The sequence below is a fragment of the Leptodactylus fuscus genome, chromosome 2 (assembly GCF_031893055.1).
Source record: "Leptodactylus fuscus isolate aLepFus1 chromosome 2, aLepFus1.hap2, whole genome shotgun sequence".
Lineage (NCBI taxonomy): Eukaryota > Metazoa > Chordata > Amphibia > Anura > Leptodactylidae > Leptodactylus > Leptodactylus fuscus.
Window position 1 is genome coordinate 177,711,628 of NC_134266.1, and position 18,160 is coordinate 177,729,787.

The 18,160-nt window shown below is 39.7% G+C and overlaps 1 protein-coding gene across 2 annotated transcripts in view; it reads right to left on the minus strand.

The window, feature by feature from the left end:
• Positions 1-13,724: 13,724 nt before the first annotated feature.
• Positions 13,725-18,160, minus strand: part of OCA2 (OCA2 melanosomal transmembrane protein) — a 226,507-nt gene continuing 222,071 nt past the window's right edge. For both annotated transcript variants that reach the window (XM_075265189.1, XM_075265188.1), the window contains one exon: positions 13,725-13,983. In XM_075265189.1, the coding sequence (XP_075121290.1) occupies positions 13,896-13,983 (88 nt within the window). In that variant the 3' untranslated portion in view covers positions 13,725-13,895. The remainder of the gene's footprint in view (positions 13,984-18,160) is intronic.

The following is an 18,160-nucleotide window of genomic DNA, read 5'->3' on the forward strand; positions in this document are numbered from 1 at the left end:
GAAAATAAAAAACACCTGACCCGATGTGTCCCCTGTTATCCTGTGGCACCCCTATTTGCATATATAAACTTACTTTAACAATACATAAAAATACATAATTGACAGAAAGTAAACTCACTGCTTCTCTCACTTATTCTAATTAACTAACAACTACCTGGTTTTGTGGATCATCACTAACTGCTGAAAAAATAGTTGGTCTGCAAGGTTACGGAATTCAACTGGATACCAGGCCCAAAAGAGTCACACATATGTTACAGAAATTTTCCAGGGACCACTGTCCTTATGGGGATGATTTATAGGCAATTTTGCACATAGGTATTGCTAATATCATAGAGTATATACTGTCTGAAAACGTACATACTCATTCATATGAGTATTGATGTATGGAACCACTTGGAGATTGGAGTTGGGTTGTTCTTTTGTGTTTACTACATAATAAAATAAATTATGCTCCAGCAAAACTTACATTCTAAAACTGTATACTGCATGCTAAATTATAACTTAAGGACGTTTAGAAGCTCATTTATCTTGTTCTAACATTTTTTAATTAAGACAAAAACAAATAATTAATGCTTTACTAAAGTGTTATTCTTCCACGGGCTGTTTTTATCAATTTATTTTACATAATTTATAACCAAAAGAAAATTCTGTCTCTCCTGAATAAAAAGCAAATTAATAAGAAGCACAATATTATGATTCTAAAGATTAGTGTACTCATATTTTAGCTAAAATTTTGTATTTCTCATTTCACTAGCTTATACCATAGGTGAGACTACAACTTCTGAGCCCTCTATCTATAAACTGAAGAGGCTGCAATGTTAAAAGACCTGTCCAAACACCATATCATTTAGAAAAGGGATCAAAAGATTCTGTGTTTTCATGATCAATAAGGGCCTAGGATATAGGTTGCTAAGAAAGGAAAATCTCATAAAAGTGATTTTTATAAAACAACTGTTCTAAGTAAATAATACAATCCAAGAAACTTTGTGATATATCGTATTACCCATTTCAGGGCTATGCCATTTTCCCTGGTTCAGGACCATTTCTGCTCATTTTAAGTTCAAAATGGCTCTAAAATTCTCCCTAACAGTATTCTAAGCATTAAGGGTCAGTTCACATTAGCGTATGTATTCCGTCCGGTTAGAGTCCGCATGGAGACCCTCCGGACGTTATACAATCGCAATTGCTGGTTAGAGTCTCAATCCACCCTGATTCACCCCAACTCTGCTGGTTAGAGTCTCAATCCACCCTGATTCACCCCAACTCTGCTGGTTAGAGTCTCAATCCACCCTGATTCCCTCCAACTCTGCTGGTTAGAGTCTCAATCCACCCTGATTCCCACAAACTCTGCTGGTTAGAGGCTCAACTCACTCCAAGGGCCAAAAACACTGCTGGTGCAAGGTTCTATTCACTCTAAGGGCCTAAAACTCTGCAGGTAAGAGGCTGAAGTCACCTAAAGGGCCTCAATCTCTGCTGGTATCTCAGCTTAAGGGCCTGTAACTTAATATTGAAGGGCTCACGTTAAGGGCCACAAAAGTGAATTTTGGAAGGTCTTACCACATCACACACACACATCTACAATGACAGTTAAGGGTGGGGGCTTTTGGATTTCCAATTGCCTATTCCATATGTGGTTGTCATGGGCAAAGTGATTTAAAGGGGTGCTTGTTGAGATTTCATTAGAGTAAAATTTGGGTTTGTGTCCATCCATTTGGGGAGTAAAGAAGGTTTCCAGGTATTTTCCCACTTTGATAGAGGTTTTTTTCAGTGTGGAAGTGTGTAGTTGATAGGCTGTTATAGTGGGGTAAAACTGTGACTTGGGCTTGTTAGATGCCCCCAGGCATGCTTCCCCTGCTGTCCCAGTTGCATTCCAGAGGTGGTGTCATCATTTGCTGAGGTGTCATAGTGGACTTGGTGACCCTCCTGAGTCGAATGGTGGGTTCCCCTGAAATGAAGCATTTTTCCCCATAGACTATAATGGGTTTTGAATATTTTAATGTTCGCTCATCTCTAGTTGTCAATCTTTTGCAACAACAGAAACCAGTAAACTCTCGGAATTCGCCATCCAAACCTGTTGTTTTGCTCTAGGCTTCGCTGTATTTAGTATTCTCTAACAGTTTGCTTATTTTATGTACATTAACTTAAAAAAACGCTATAAACTGTTAGAAATCCTCTAAGAAAATAGAAAAATATTAATAAAGTCATAGAGTAGGACAAAAGATAATAGAATTTTAAGCTTGATCTTAACATTCCCCGCAGTTTTAAATGCAGATGTTAAAGTGCCATTATTGAGAAACCCAATAGGTTTCTAATTATAACTGTATAAATGCATTAGCAAAGATTGAGTTTGTTAAATGTCGAATTATAAAAATGTCAAACCGTGTACAATCTTCTCTTCAATGTAAAGCAAAGAGATGTGAAATCAGCCTCTGAAAACACTACAGAATATATTTAATTTGCAACCCTAAGTTGTGTCCCTGTTTAACATAAGATGTTCTCTGAGGCATAAAATGTAAATTCAGACAGGGATGGGACCTTGATGGACTTACAGTCAGCACTCACTTCACATTACATGATGACCAGAACCAAATTACAAGGATGCAAAACCAGAAGGTAAACACATGACTTTTTATTCATTTGATTTTCCATCCTTTAGATTATTTTACTGCATTTGATTACATACTTCATTGAGCTCACGTTGATCTACCCAGAGGGGCCAACGCTTACATTTAGAAGGTTAATTGCTTCTTTTGGTTTATATTGATATTTATCTATGTATGGGAAGTTATTAACATCTACCGCTGAATTTGAATATCTTTTGAATAAATATTTGAGTGTATTTATTTAATAAGGGACCTTGTTTATAAGCTTATGAAGATGTAAATTTCTGCACAATATTTTTTCCTTGTATGTGATGAGTTTGTCCTGGATATATGTCAATCAAAGCAAATCCCTGCTGGAAATATTTAAATATTACTATAGTTTAGGTGGAAATTACATTTTTTTATATCCATAATCAGCACATTATGCAATTTCCATTGAACTTAAAGTGTCTCATTAGATGTGACATGAAAATCAAATGCAATGTACTTAAATGTTTAGCATCATTTCCTCTTCTCACCCATCTCAAGTTGTAAATCACGCTAAGGCCCCATGTAGTGATGTGCAGCAAAAAACACTACAGATAAAACAATGGCGGAAACGCATTGTATTTTTTTTTTCCACATTGTTTTACAGAGAAAGTCTGCAGAGTTTTCCTCTGTGGACTTTCTGCCCCTATTATACCTATATAGAAAACACCAGTGTTTCTGCAGGTATAATTGACATGCTGGCGTGCTTGATAACACAGCTTTTCCAATGTGGCGATGGGGTCAGAATCCTATCCACTTTGCATTTACTGTAAAAAAAATTTATCGCATCGTGGGGTCCCTGCCTTAAATTTCACAATGAGTTTGCATGATGGGCGGTATGAGGCCCCAAGACTCCTATTAAACAGTGATGAGCAGCTGAAGTTTTGGGTGACATAACATTGTCTAGCTGCATTCTCTGCTTTTACTTTGGGCATTTGATGCAGAGAAGATGAAATTATATCCTTGGAAAGGAATACTTAACTTTAAGGCTACATGCACATGACTGAGGTGCAAAACAGCTGTCAAGAACCATTTTTCATGACCATTTTGCACCAGATGGAGATCCATTTTCACAGGTCCCCCATACATTTGAATATATGGGGCTATTTGTGAAAATGGCTAAAACTAGGGCATGATTTATATTTCGATGGCCCATGTCAAAGGACTGTCAAAATAACATTTATTTGAATAGCCCCATTCACTGATATTGAATTTATTACTGCCATGTGACTTTACATGCCCTTTAATGACTGTTGTGTAAATGTAGCTTTACACAAGAAGAAGTTTTACACAATAAGAAATGCAAGCAGAATTAAAGTGGGTAAAAAGTGACGCTTTGAACAGTTTCAAAATGAATTGGTACAGAATTGAAAAGCAAATTACTAGGGTCAAATTTAACTTTATCAAGGTAATCACTTTTTCTGGCTGTATACCTTATATACAGCTTCCAGCAGCAGCATCCTTTGGATATGTCATTAGTGTAAGTTATCCTGGACAACCTCTTTAAGTTAAAGGTGTTCAGAAGTGGTGACGCAAAAATACAACCCTTTCTACTAGAAAAAGGTTTTTTGACTTTGCAATAGAAGAAAAACATAGAAAAAGTAGAAAAACAGTAGAAAAAAAAAAATAATTTAGTAATTTTGTCAATGTAATTGTATCAACGCAATGAATAAATTTAATAACTTATTTAAGTAACATAGGGGAGGGTGCAAAATTTATACAATAAAAAAGCAATTGTAGAATTGCTCTTTTTTTCTCTGTCTTCCCAAAAAGAGTTAATAAAAGTTCATTAATGATGCATCTACCCCAAAATAGTAACAATAAACACTACAACCTTAAAACAAGCCCTCATATGGTTTCATCGATGGAAAAATAATGTTGTAGCTCTTGGTAAGTGACAATGGAAGAAAATAAAATTAAGGCCTAACACAAGCTTTTCTCTAAGGGGTTAATTGGCCAGCATAAAAGTGTTTTTTTGGGGGGGCATAATTCATTTTTATTCATTGACAGATCACAACTTATTAAGCAAATGACTATCCTGCTAGTTTTCCCTTAGCTATGAACACATGACTATTAATGTATGAATTTATCTATTATTTGCTCATAGCAATTATTGTAACAATCATACATCTCTACATAACAGCAGGATATAATAGGAAACAAAAGTATTTAGCAGCTTATTTTTACCAAACAAGAGTAATTATGATTATACAACTACAATTTTAACTATTTACCATGTTTATGAAATGTGTCAATTTCACTAATTACTAAAATGAATTTAGGTCACAGCAGTGCTACCTGCAATTATTGTGATTTACAGCCAATGTTCTTGTAAAGTAAAGGAATACGAATGATGAACTGCAGAGACAATAAGAAAGTAAAATCTCTCTTTAAAACCCTACAGTTTAACTGAAATCTATGCTATTCAACAATGCAGTCAACCACTTTTTTATTGCCAACAGGCAGTTGAGTAAACCCTACTGAGAATTACTGAGGTAGGGTATAGTATGTTTAAGGGCTTATATTCAGTTGTTGAATTCTTGTCAAAGTCAGAGAAGACCACCTGGAACATCATATAAAACATACGTTACTAGTTCAAGTACCTCTAATGGGGATATCCACTTTGGGTTATCAACTCCTGGGATCCAAGTGATCAGATCCATTGAGAAAATAGCCATAACCAAGTTCCCTTTGAAATGGCTGTTGTCACATTATATAGACATGATGGGTTGTCCAGAGCAATAGAAGTTCTTTGTAGCCAGTGTTCTGACCAATAGGTGATGGTTCTGCATTCAGATCTCATCTGTATTTACTCTGTATTGCTCTCATGACATCATAATCTACAAAATTATTTAAACAGTAGGAGGATAGTCAAAACCACACACATTACAATATTTGTTATATGGGTCATGGGTCTAGAGAACAAGTAACTCGCAAAACATTGAAACACAGAAGAGTTGAAGCAATATAAAAAAAAATAAAGCAGATACAATTAGAGTTCATGCGGTTTAGTAAAAAGGTCTTTGATGGGATAGGATGTCAGTTCACCATTATCTTGGTGGGGAAAGCGCAACCTGTAGGGAATTCCTTTATGGTTTAGCTAATGAGTGAATTGGCCCAGTACTGTCCTTACCTTGAGCATCAAAACAAAAAGATCAACAAACACCAACAAAAAAGTGTATGGTGTTGTCACTTGTTTCAGTTTCTTGGACTGGTACATGTTTCTCTTTCACATAAATAAAAGCATGTAAATTATCTACGATAATATGTAGCACGATTTTGGTGTCTTGTTGTGCTGTATGTACAGTTTCACCTGAGGTCCCAGCACAGATTCTGGGAGATCCCTGAATTTATTGTTCCTTCCGTCTCAGTCTTCGGTATTGATTATATTAGTTTGTAGCTTGGAAATGTAAATTCCCAGATCCCCCATCATTTCCTTCAGCTTGATCAGAGACCATTTTATCATTGGTCTAGAACTTAGCAAACAAGTCTGACATATCATTCTGTAAATCACAAAGAATTTGTGATTCGCAGGGCTTGACTTTGAGGAACCAGAATTACTTGAACAAGCTGCTGATGTAGGAGAGTTCGAGTCCTAATTAGAATCCAGGATCCGAGGAGGCACTCTGCATTCATCTTTAGTGAGTGTTGAGGACATTGTCATTTTACTTGTCTGTGATTGAGATCCTGACCATCTAGCCAGTACATATGCAGTGGTTTCCAATCCTATCTTGTAAGGTGTGGGATGTATTAAAAGGCACCAGTATATGCTGACTTCTGTTAGTTGCCAATAAGTGGCACGGCTGGTCTATGTCAGGAGTGAGAGGTCTTTTAGTACAGTGTGCAATGCTTTCATGCCAGTCCTATTCCCAGGGGCGAACCTGCCCCTTTCGCCGCCCGAGGCGAACTACAGAAAGCCGCCTTCCCCCTCCGCCGGGAGGAGGGGGCAGAGCAGAGGGGACGTGGCGGAGCGGAGGGGGCGTGGCGACGTGCAGGGAGCGGGGCTTAGCGCCGTTCGCCAGCAGAGAGCAGGCACGGAGACGACCTGCTCTCTGCCTGAGCGTGAGAGGAGGCTGCTGGAGCAGCGCTGCTCCAGTGGCCTCCCCAAACCACTGCTCGGTGCTAAGCCAGTCCAGGACAGCATGTCCTGGACTGGCTTAGGTGATCAAAAATGCCACCCTCCCTGAGGCCCTGGCATAGTGCCACCTGAAGCGCTCGCTTCAGGTCGCCTCATGGGAGGTGCGGCGCTGCCTATTCCTGCCCATTGGAAGCATAAAGATCCTAGACATATTGGAATGTCATTAGAAGGTCACTGGAAGGATTTTCAGGTTCTGAAACAGAGCTGTAGCTCATGCAGAGACCTACAACAGAGGCAAGACCACATCCCCTCAAGTCTCATCTTTGTCGATATCCCATACGTTATTTTAACATGCATTTACTAAACCCATAAATCATGAAGACATTGCACAAAACAAGATCTGTTCTAGAATCTGACTCCTTTGCTTTGACCTATGCTTATAGCTAGCGTCCAAAACAACAGTTAATTGTTATGTGAAAAATTCTGCAGTGAAATGTCCAATCAAAAGTCTCCCAACGTGTACATTGGGGGAGATCAATACTCTAACACCATACTAGTAACTCTCCCCAGTGAATTGTGTGACAGATTTACCAGCAGAATGCATATGTGCTTGATTTATCTATTGCAGGAGAAAATCAATGGCAGGTTGTACCTTGTGTCATTTTATATTTCTCTAAGAATTATTAATTTGTAATAAAAATTGGTTTTCTACATAGGTTTGTTTTTTATCCAAAAAATATAGTAAATTTGTAGGTAAATTTCCTTAATTAATATTATTTTGTAATTGCAACATCACCACAATTTTTTAAAGCCCACATTTCATATAATTTAAAAATTTGCTTTAAATAATGGAGGATACGCTATACAAGTAACCGTATGGCAGATATAGGACATCAATTTATTCTATAATAAATGAGTTGGAGATTCATACATTGCAGTCATAGATACTGCATTCATGTTCAAATTATTTCAAATCTTTTCCATTTTAACTTCAGCAGCATGTCTTATTTTCTTTGACAATTCTGCTGCTTGTGATAGAAATTGCAATCATTGCTTCAACAAAGAATGCCTTCCTCTAAACAAAAGCCCATAAGAAAATAAAATAACCTGGTTATAAAATCCCTAATCGATCAGAAGGCAAATTTTGGCTCATGAATAATTCTAAAACATCCAACAATTATAAAGCTGGATTCCATTTTGAATAGGCTGGCAAATTATAATAGCTATTTAAAGATTGCGCATTATGTTGCATATGAAAATATATTTAAGATTCTCGGTCTTCACAATGCGCTCAAGAACATGTAAAGGAACATTTAGTACAAATGCTATTGTTAGTGACAATAAGGTGAATAGCATTATATGTATTGTTTCTCAGCAATTACGCACATCAGGTGTTTTTCTCTAAAGCTCATATTAAAATCCAGTTCATTTATTTACCATGGCGGTATTATTCTGATATAATTCAATGAACTGGCTTTAAACAAAAGATTAAAATAAATGTCACAAAAACAACATCTATAATTTTAAAGGAAATGCAATGAAAAGCAAAATAATTTAGCTTAGAATATTATACCAAACTGTTTCTAAGTGTTGACAAAGGTAGCAATTCCTGGCATTTTCAGTAACAAAATTGATTTGCTCAACTATAGGGGGGAAAAGTATGTATTTTCACAAAATTAAACCACATGTTCAGATATGAGAACTTAATATGATTTTTTGTTGGTCTTCACAAAACTATATGACAACTCTGCACTCTATATATTCAATGCCAAAGATGATATTTTGGAATATGTAGTCATGAAAGCCTTTCTGAAAATAAAAACTTGATAAAATGTATTTGGCAGGAATAAATGAAGTGTCCAGCAATGATACAAGCATATGCCTCAGAAAGCAAAAATACAGCCTAGGCCTCATTCAGATTGGCAAATTGTGTGCTTGCCACTGTCTGAGTTTAAGAACCATCATGTCCCTGTCCCCCATGTTTCTGTTGAACCTAACCTATAGTACCCTACTAACCTCAAAGATACTACGTAAAGGTTTAAAACAAATATACTGGGGGAGAGTTATTAAGACTGAGGGGGTGGATTTATTAATATAGGGGGATTTATTAAGACTGGTAAGTCTTACAACTGGCATTTGTGTTATAAATAATTAAAAATAAAGGTATCTGTAAAGCCAAATTTATAAAAACAAAATCTGTATGGTGTGAATGTTAAATCATTTTGGATAAAACTTTCTTCTCACATTTAAAGAGGACCTTTCACCACCTGAGGCACATGCGGTATTATATACCGCTAGAAAGCCGACAGTGCGCTGAATTCAACTTTCACTATCTATGCTCCCGGTGAAGAGCTATCAGTGCCGGTACCATCAGAAGAGCGTTTCTGACAGTCATTCAGGAACGCCCTTCCTCACAGTAGTGTATATAGAACTGTACGGTGAGAGCGGTGAGGAACACCCCCCAGTACTCGTCTATTGACGAGTACTATCAGGAGGGAAGGGGGTTTCTCACAGTACAGTGTTATATAGGCACAGCTGTGAGATAAGGCATTCCTGATGGACTGTCAGAAATGCCCTTCTGACGGTGAAGAGCTACAGTCCCAGCATCGATATCTCTTCACCTGGGGCAAAGATCGTGAAAGCAGGTAGTGCGCTGAATTCAGCACACTGTTGGCTTTCTAGCGATATATAAAACTGCCTGTGCCCCAAGTGGTGAAAGGTCCTCTTTAAGAATCAGAGCACACCCCTGGACCCTGGACCATATCATAAAACCCAGGATAGATAAAGAGTGTTTTAGGTTAACCCTTAGAATCCCTTTTACAATTACAAATTTCAATTTACTATTACAACACAGAAGTCTATTTAAGATAATTTTTCTTCTGCCTGATGACTGTCCCAGCAACTGGTGACTGCAGATCATATGAACTGATAAACATTTAACCTTTTAACAACATGGTAGTTTGGGTGTTAATGCTTAGTAACTTTTTTCATATCTATTAATTTTGTAACTTTTTTTATTTAAAAAATCATGTTTTTTATATTTCTGTCAACAATAATGGTTAGCATTTTCGGGTATGTATGTTTTGATCAGGTTTCATTACAGAGACAGTGACTGGAGAACAGTGTAGTGAGCAGTGAGAGGATGATGGTAAGTACAGACAAGCTGCTCTACACTGGCCCTCTACCTTTCTTGTTCCAATGTTGTCACCATCCCCCACTACTCTTTACTTCCCGATCCTGTCTGACATACAAGAAATGCTGCTCTGCTGCTCAGTGACTTCACTTCCTTTAAAACAAGAAGTACCAGGATTTAGTGGAGCACTCAAAGTTGGATCAGGAGGGATGGGAGATCAATGAGGACAGTTTTCTTTTATTGTTGAGGTTTTTTTGTTTTTCACCATTTTGGCTCATAATCCCCATAATTTACACGTACCATTCCCATCATGTGGATCCCATTTCATCACTTCTCATGCTAAAGCTAATTTTAGAACGTGAGTTATATGTAGTGTTCCCACAATAGCAGTTCTGAAAACCTACTGAGTCTCAGAAGCTCAGTCATGCCCCCATTTCTAGTTGTCAGTCGGACCGCCTACTAAGCATATAAGCCTGAAACAATCGTAGCGTTAATTCCAAATGCAAGTTCTACTCAATCTTTTAAATATAAAATGTCAGGAAAAAGTAAAGAACTTCATTTATTTTTAGCCTTGGGGAAAGAAGTAAAAATGGACATGATGAAACTTAAGCTAAATGTCATAGGTTGCAGACACAAGAATAAGGGGTCAAATTAGTTAGGTAAAGATCAAAAGCAATATCAGAAATTATTATACTGAATGTGTAGTAAATGTTTGGAACAAGCTTCTAGCTGATATGCTTGAAAATAAAAAAGCAGTTTGTGAATTTAACCCCTTAATAGCCAGACACTTATTAGCAATTTTATGGTTACTGTAGTTGAATGGCCCTGTTTTATTTCATGGGCTAGTGATAACATTTGTGCATCATTTTTTCATAACAAATAGACCTAACCTTTCTCTGACATCCACTATACTATTGTATATAATTGATCATATAATTGACAGGATCAATAGAAGCAGCAGCATCCTGTTTTCCTATAGTCACTACATTGCTCTAACTTCGGTCTTTTTCCAAGGGTCTCCAGCTGTCAGAGACTTGCTAGCTTGCAGGTATTTTTTTTCCGTGGGTCATTATATTGTCTGAAAGGCCATCCCCTCAATAGTAATAATGTCTACTCACTGTGCCTTTGCCTATCCTGTTTTCACCTTCTTTAATAAGCCACATGATCGTAATGTGACATCTTTTTTCTCCAGAATGCATTTCTATGTAAACAGAAATCCACTCTGTGCTCCATGCAAATTCAATTGAGATCTGCCCTGTAACCTCTTATTTAGCAGAGTTCTGCCCTCTCTACTTCTGTCCTCTAGGCCTTTTACTCTGCCTCTCAATCTGGTTCCTATCACGCTCACCCATTAATTTTCCCATGCTATCAACAGTAGACCTTTGGTGATATAATACTTACAATGTAAGACCCTAGCAGGTATAGAGTTCTAAGAGCTCTGCAGTGTTTTGCAGAAACAGGAAATAGACAATGTCACTTTAAGGAGGTCCATATTCACCAATTCAAGTTCTTAGCACCTGTTAATAGCTGCTCCACTGATTCCAGCACCGTTGGAATTTTCTCTCTATCCCTCACCATGCTATAAGTATTATTTAAAGGGATCCTATCATTCAGATCAAATTTTTTGTCTCTAACACATAGGAATATCCTTAAGAAAGGCTATTTGTCTCCTACCTTTAGATGTCTTCACCGCGCCACTGTTCCGTAGAAATCCCGGTTTTTGCCGGTATGCAAATGAGTTCTCTTGCAGCACTGGGGGTGGGCCCCAGCGCTCAAACAGCACTGGAAGCATCCCCAATGCTTTGAGAGAATTCTCCAGTGCTGCATCCATCTTCTTCAGGAACGTCCTCTTCACGCCTCTTCTTCCGATACAGGCAGTGAAACTTGTAGGCCTCGGGCAGAGCCGACTGCATATGCCCACAGGCCACAAGAAAATGGCTTACTTAATGTGTAGGCGGCCATTTTTCTTGTGGCCGCGGGCATGCGCAGTCGGTTGTGCCCGAGGCCTACAAGTTTCACTGCCTGCACCTGAAGAAGAAGCGTGAAGAGGAAGTTCCTGAAGATGATGAAGGCGGTGCTGGAGAGTTCTCTCACAGCATTGGGGACGCCCCCAGTGCTGTTTGAATGCTGGGGCCCACCCCCAGTGCTGCGAGAGAGCTCATTTGTATACCGGCGAAAACAAATTTCTACGGAAGGGCGGCGCAGAGAAGACATCTAAAGGTAGGAGACGAATACCCTTTAAGCTCTGTAATATCAGAAGGGTAACATCAGAAGAGCAGTGTCAGGCAGGGGGCATGATTCAGAGCTCCAATTAGACAGTGCAGAGTCTTAATAGCATATCAGGTACAAAAACTAACAGCATTGATTGCTCAAGAATGGTGGGGGCTAGAAAAAAAAATTCCAACTGTGTCAGGATCACTAGAGCAGCAGTTATTAAATTATACTGAATTTGTGGTGAGTGGTGAAAGGTCCTCTTTAGTGCCGTGAAGCTAAAAGTCATTAAAAGACATTGGTTGGTCGATACCATGTTTATGATTTCTAAGTTAAACATAGTTATCCTAAATGAATACAAATATAGAAGAGCAGACTAGGTGGTTGGCCCATGTGTTCATTTTCTCTTCTAGGTTTCTATGATTATTTACTAGACAAAGAATGAACTTGATTCTGATCATAGGGCCACGTTCAAACATATATATATATCCACACTATTATTTATTTTTTGTGCTAACTAGTAGAGTGGTGTCATATTCTGCAGCGCTTTTCATATGTTGTAAATCACTTATCAGTATGTCTTCTGGTGTATGAGAGCAAACCCATGCAAACACAGGCAGGACATACAAACTAGTTGCAGTTATTGTCTTTGGTCAGATTTGAACCTAGAGCTCCAGCACCACCATGCTGTCCACACCTATATACCCACACCAAAGTCAATTTTACCCAAACCAATTTTTCATAATGTGTTATGTGGGGGTTTATCCCCAGAACCTGCACAGATCATCTGTTGAAACAGTGTCCAGGTGTTAGAAATTCCTAGTGGAAAAGCATTGGCACTACTATTCAAGTAATAGAAGCAGTGCAGCAGATTTGTCCACTGCATAGCAGCGGTTTTGGGGAATTGAAGACTCATTTCTATGTCTTGAATAAAATCAGTGATGCCTGTCCACTAACAGCTTCAGGCACTCAGAGCTTTTTTCAACAGATGATCTGTGCGGGATTTGGGTGTCAGACCCTAACAGATAACATACTGATGCTGTAGATCAGGGGTGCTCACACTTTGTCAGCATGTAAGCTACTTCTTTAAATGACCAAGCCCTAAGATCGACTACCCACTTATTGTGGGCGGGGCCAGGGTGGGCCTGGACATGTGGGCGATGCCGGGCGGGTCGTGAGAGGTGGCCACCCAGGCATCCCCGCTGTCTGCTTCTGCACAGCGCAGGCTCAAAAACATGTATTTCAGTAAGACAAAAAAATAAAATAAAAACAATGGGATAGATTTATGAAGACTGTCATTGTTAATGACAGTCTTCATAACTCCTCAGTCAGTGGAGGGTAGACCTTAGTTATGATGTGGCACCACCTCCTCATAAATGAAGTGCATCCTCCACCAGACCGCAAGCCTTAAGAAAAATGAGCTATGAGCTGGCATACATTTCCCGCATCATTTACGTCAGATTTCTGGGGTACATTATCATAAACCTAGCACCATATCCTCTTTTTGTCCCCTGCATGCCCTCACTACCTCCCCTTTTTCAGGAAAGTGGCAAGAATAGCCCAGAAATGGAAAAGTAACTTTTTTGTGTGCAAAAATTTCAACTTTTTATGCCTTGTATGCCAGAAAACAAGGCATAATAAATCTGTACAAGGCATAATAAATCTTCCCCATTGTCCCCCAAAGATATCCATAGACGTTAAGTGCATGACTTAATGTAACTGACCCTAAATATTGTTCATTTGTTCCTGTATACAGAAGGAATCACCAGCAGCCCTTCATACACAACCATGGCTTTATTAGAACAGTGTAATTGGTGAAATTGTATTAGACTTCTCTTGCAGCTTATGTATTCCACTTCAGTAATACATGAGACACCAACAGATAAATCATTCCAATTGTGGTGGAAACAATCATCATAGGGAACCCCAACCTGAAAAAGAAAAAAAAAGTGTTTTATCATCTTTAAATGATCTATGGTATAGGAATTGTCCTATAGTTCAAAAATTTTGTCACGCAATACCAGGAATTAGCAGATTTAGGTCTTCGCAAGTTATCTCTACCAGCTGAAACTGTTACTCAAGGAGCATTCTCTCAAACCAAGTATATTTTATATTTATGCCTTCATAAAGGGTTAAATCTGCTGAACCTGCCATAACCATGTAATTAATCATTCTACATCGACATCTCTAATTACCTTCATTCACAAAAAAATAAAGAACCAAGAAGGAATTGATGGAGTCGAATGCAACTATGTATGTGAATATAATGATCATGTATGTAAGTGATTGCAATATTAGAGCAAAAGGATAGACTCCATAGTCTAAAATAAGAAGAAATTGAAAAAAAAAAAAAAAGACAGGCAGGGAAAAAAAAAAAAAAAGAAAACAGGAACAACATCTCAATCTGAAATATAAAATCCTGTCTACAAATAGGGGTTACAAATTTTTATAGGGAAGCTGATGTTATAAATGCAATCAAAAGAGGGACATTAAGCGCAATTCATTTTTGTGATATACTCTACATGAATTAAGCTATACAGTAAGTTAGCAACTTCATGATGTCCACTACAGTATACAGCTACAACTGAATGTAAAACACAAAATATAATGCACCAAAAAGGAGTTGTTGTAATTGAATGAAACTTTATGTGGGTGAATGTAATGATAATGTATGTAAGTGATTACAATTTTAGAGTGAAAGGTTACGTTTATTGGGTAACACTGTACAATTTATAGGAGGCTCTAGTACTCTATTAGGCTAGCTCCGGCCTGGATACAAGATGAGATACAATTGAATATGTAGGCATATAGGTTTCATATGTTATCCTGCGGCATATTCACTCAAAGAAGTTACAGATAGGCCTCTACATACTGCACACTCATAGGTTGCTGAAGCAATTGGTGATAAATCTGGCAAATAGGCCAAGGAAGTGTTGCAATATGTGGAGACTTTACTGGTAAACCATTTTTCTATGTAGGCGAGCATTATTCTACTAAAAACACTAGTTTAAAGCCTTGCCATGAGAGGCAACACATGTGGCCACAGGATTCCTGCACATATCACTAAGCTGTTAGTATCCCACATACAGTATCACTGTTATAGGTGACCAACTGTTTGTGATGGCTCCCCAGATCTTTACACCTACAGTTGGGGCAGTGTGTCATTCTACAGCAAAGGCATAACTGAAGCACTCACCGCAAGGCCTCCATATGCAAACCCAACAGTTGTCAAATACCAAACAAAATGTGGATTCATCACTAAAGATAATACAAATCCAGTTTGTGTAGTCCAGGTTTCTCACTCATAAAACCACTGCAAACACAAGCAATGGTGACTGGCTGTCGATAGCAGTACTTGTATGGAATAGCCATTGTAACACCAAATTTCTTTATGCTAAATGCATGGAAAAGACTTGGGCAGAGACAGTGGTATTGTAAGGATTGGGGTCAGGGTCAGGCGGTACAAGATGACACAGCTGGGATGCAACACTGTGCAACTAATGACAAAAGGGGTCGTAGGCCCTGCGGCTATAACTATGCTGTTATATCTGACGTGAGGCAGACCAATGCACTCCCTACTTGGAGTCCGCCTGCCGTGACTCCTACGCTACTGTCCAGGCAGCTAGGGTGAAGGAAGAGGAAGCCCTGAAAGTGCTAGGGGCTGGAGTAACGAGGGTCACACCTAAGCAGAAAGCACAGTGTAAAATGCAATGCAAAACAAAAGGCAAAATAGCATGGAACCAGGGAGGACAACAAGTCCCAGCGAGAACACAATAGAGAAGGCGAGGTCGGACAAGCAGAGAGTTAAACCAGGATATCAGAATGAAGTGCCGAATTAGAAGACAAAAGAATAGTCAAATACAAGCCGGGTACACAGCAACTAATACACAGACTGTAAAAGACACAGAAGGAAATCTGACCGAGCAGGAGACCAGGGAAACACAAAGTGAATGGCTGGCAAGGATACAAGCCTGGGTGGAGTTTAAATAACAGCAGAGAAAAACACTGTCAGAATCTGTGTGTTAGAACCTGTGTTTCATCATCATGTGAAGATGCTGTTCCAAGGATCTCCACTGGTGGCCGCTATTCAAATGTCATTACTACTCCCACCACTGGAGGCTGCTGTTCCCTGACTCTTGCCCACAGTTAATATGGCGAGTATTGCTTCATGACCATGGCCATCTTGTTTCCTGTTGGCGGCCATCTTGTTTCCTGTTTGGCCCTATATATAGCCAGAGCATATTATAAACAATGCTTGAGTATTGTGTTTGTTCCCAGTCCTCTAGCTCTGAGGTATTCTTGCTCAGTATACCTTGGCTTCTCCTGCTTACCCGCTCCGTGTACTGACTCCTGGCTTCTCCTGCTTACCCACTCCGTGTATCGACTCCTGGCTTCATCTGACTACCCGCCCCGTGTACCGACTCCTGGCTTCACCCGACTACCCGCTCTGTGTACCGACTCCTGGCTTCATCTGACTACCCGCTCCGTGTACCGACTCCTGGCTTCACCCGACTACCCGCTCTGTGCACCGACCTCTGGCTATCCATCGACCAAGTCTCCTACTCCGCTGTGTCTGCCGTCCTTCCTGGCTATTGGATTCCAGCTGTATCACCAGTATCGTAACAGGATACTCAAGCCTTAATAATGGAATCCGCCGGGATTAAGAGTCTGGAGGATCGTGTGAACCAGATGCACGGTACACTGTCCAAGCTTCATGGTGAGGTGCGTGACTTCAAGACTAAACATACGGCCTTGGAAAATCAGACTACACACCACATTCAAGTTTATGGACAAGCCATCCAAAACTTGCAGGAATTGGTACGTGATCTAACTGACCGCGTGATCAAACTGGAGTCCCAAGAGCGTGGTGGAACAGCATCTGCCCTTCCCACTCTGCCACTTCCACCCTTTAGGTTTGGTGGGGACCGAGATAAATTTCGAGGATTCCTCAATCAGTGCCAACTCTTTTTTGAAGCTCATCCCATGCATTACCCCACAGACCGATCCAAGGTTTTGTGCGTCATCATGCTCCTGACACATAAGGCATTAGCCTGGGCTAGCCCTTTCATCGAGACAAACGATGTTCGGCTGAATAATTTAAAAGACTTCCTGGCAGCTATGAGTGAAGTGTTTGACGACCCCAACCGAGTGGCTACAGCGGAGGCGACTTTACTAGCACTAAGCCAGGGCAAACGCTCAGTAGCTGAATATGCCTTGGAATTCAGGAGGTGGGTAATTGACACTAAATGGAATGATGCTGCTAAGCTTACAATCTTCAGAAATGGACTTTCTGGGACAATAAAGGATGAGTTGGCACGTGCTGAAGCCCCCACTGAGGTGGATAAATTCGTACAACACTGTATCCGGATTGACACTAGATTGGCTGAACGTAAACAGGAGAGATGGGGCTCCTTGTGGTTCCGTAATAATAACAGCTATACTTCTGTTTCAGCTCCGGCTACCAGAGACTCCCAGGAGAAAGGGTACCAGGAATCCGGAGTAGAGCTGATGCAAGTAGACAGCATGCAGAGACGTGAAAATGCTGAAAGAAGAGAACGTAGGCTTCGAGAGAATCAATGTTTCTATTGTGGAAAGAATGATCACTTCCTCATTAATTGTCCCCACCGGGGGCGCAAGACTGTTGCCGCTATGGTCGAACCAGAATTTTCAGATGAGGAATCTGTGTGCTCTGAACATGTTTCACCTGTGGTTGCAGTTACCCGCTCCATCGCACCTGGTATAGGAAAGGAGAACAAGGACTCCCACTGTGTTATGTCTGTAAAATTCCTAGCCAACTCCCAGTGGATATCCACACAAGCTATGGTCGATTCTGGAGCTAACGGTAACTTTATGGACATTGACTTTGCCAGAAGACATGGGGTGAAACTGCAAAAAAGGCGGTCTCCTATCGTTATGGAAACTGTGGATGGGTCTCCACTGAACTCAGGACCAGTTGATCATGAGACCGAACCCCTGGAGATGGTCATGGAGCTTAATCACCATGAGGTCCTATCTTTCCTTCTAATTTCATCTCCACACTTCCCTATTATTTTGAGATTGCCATGGCTGCGTACACAGAACCCTATAATTGATTGGGAGACTAAGAAA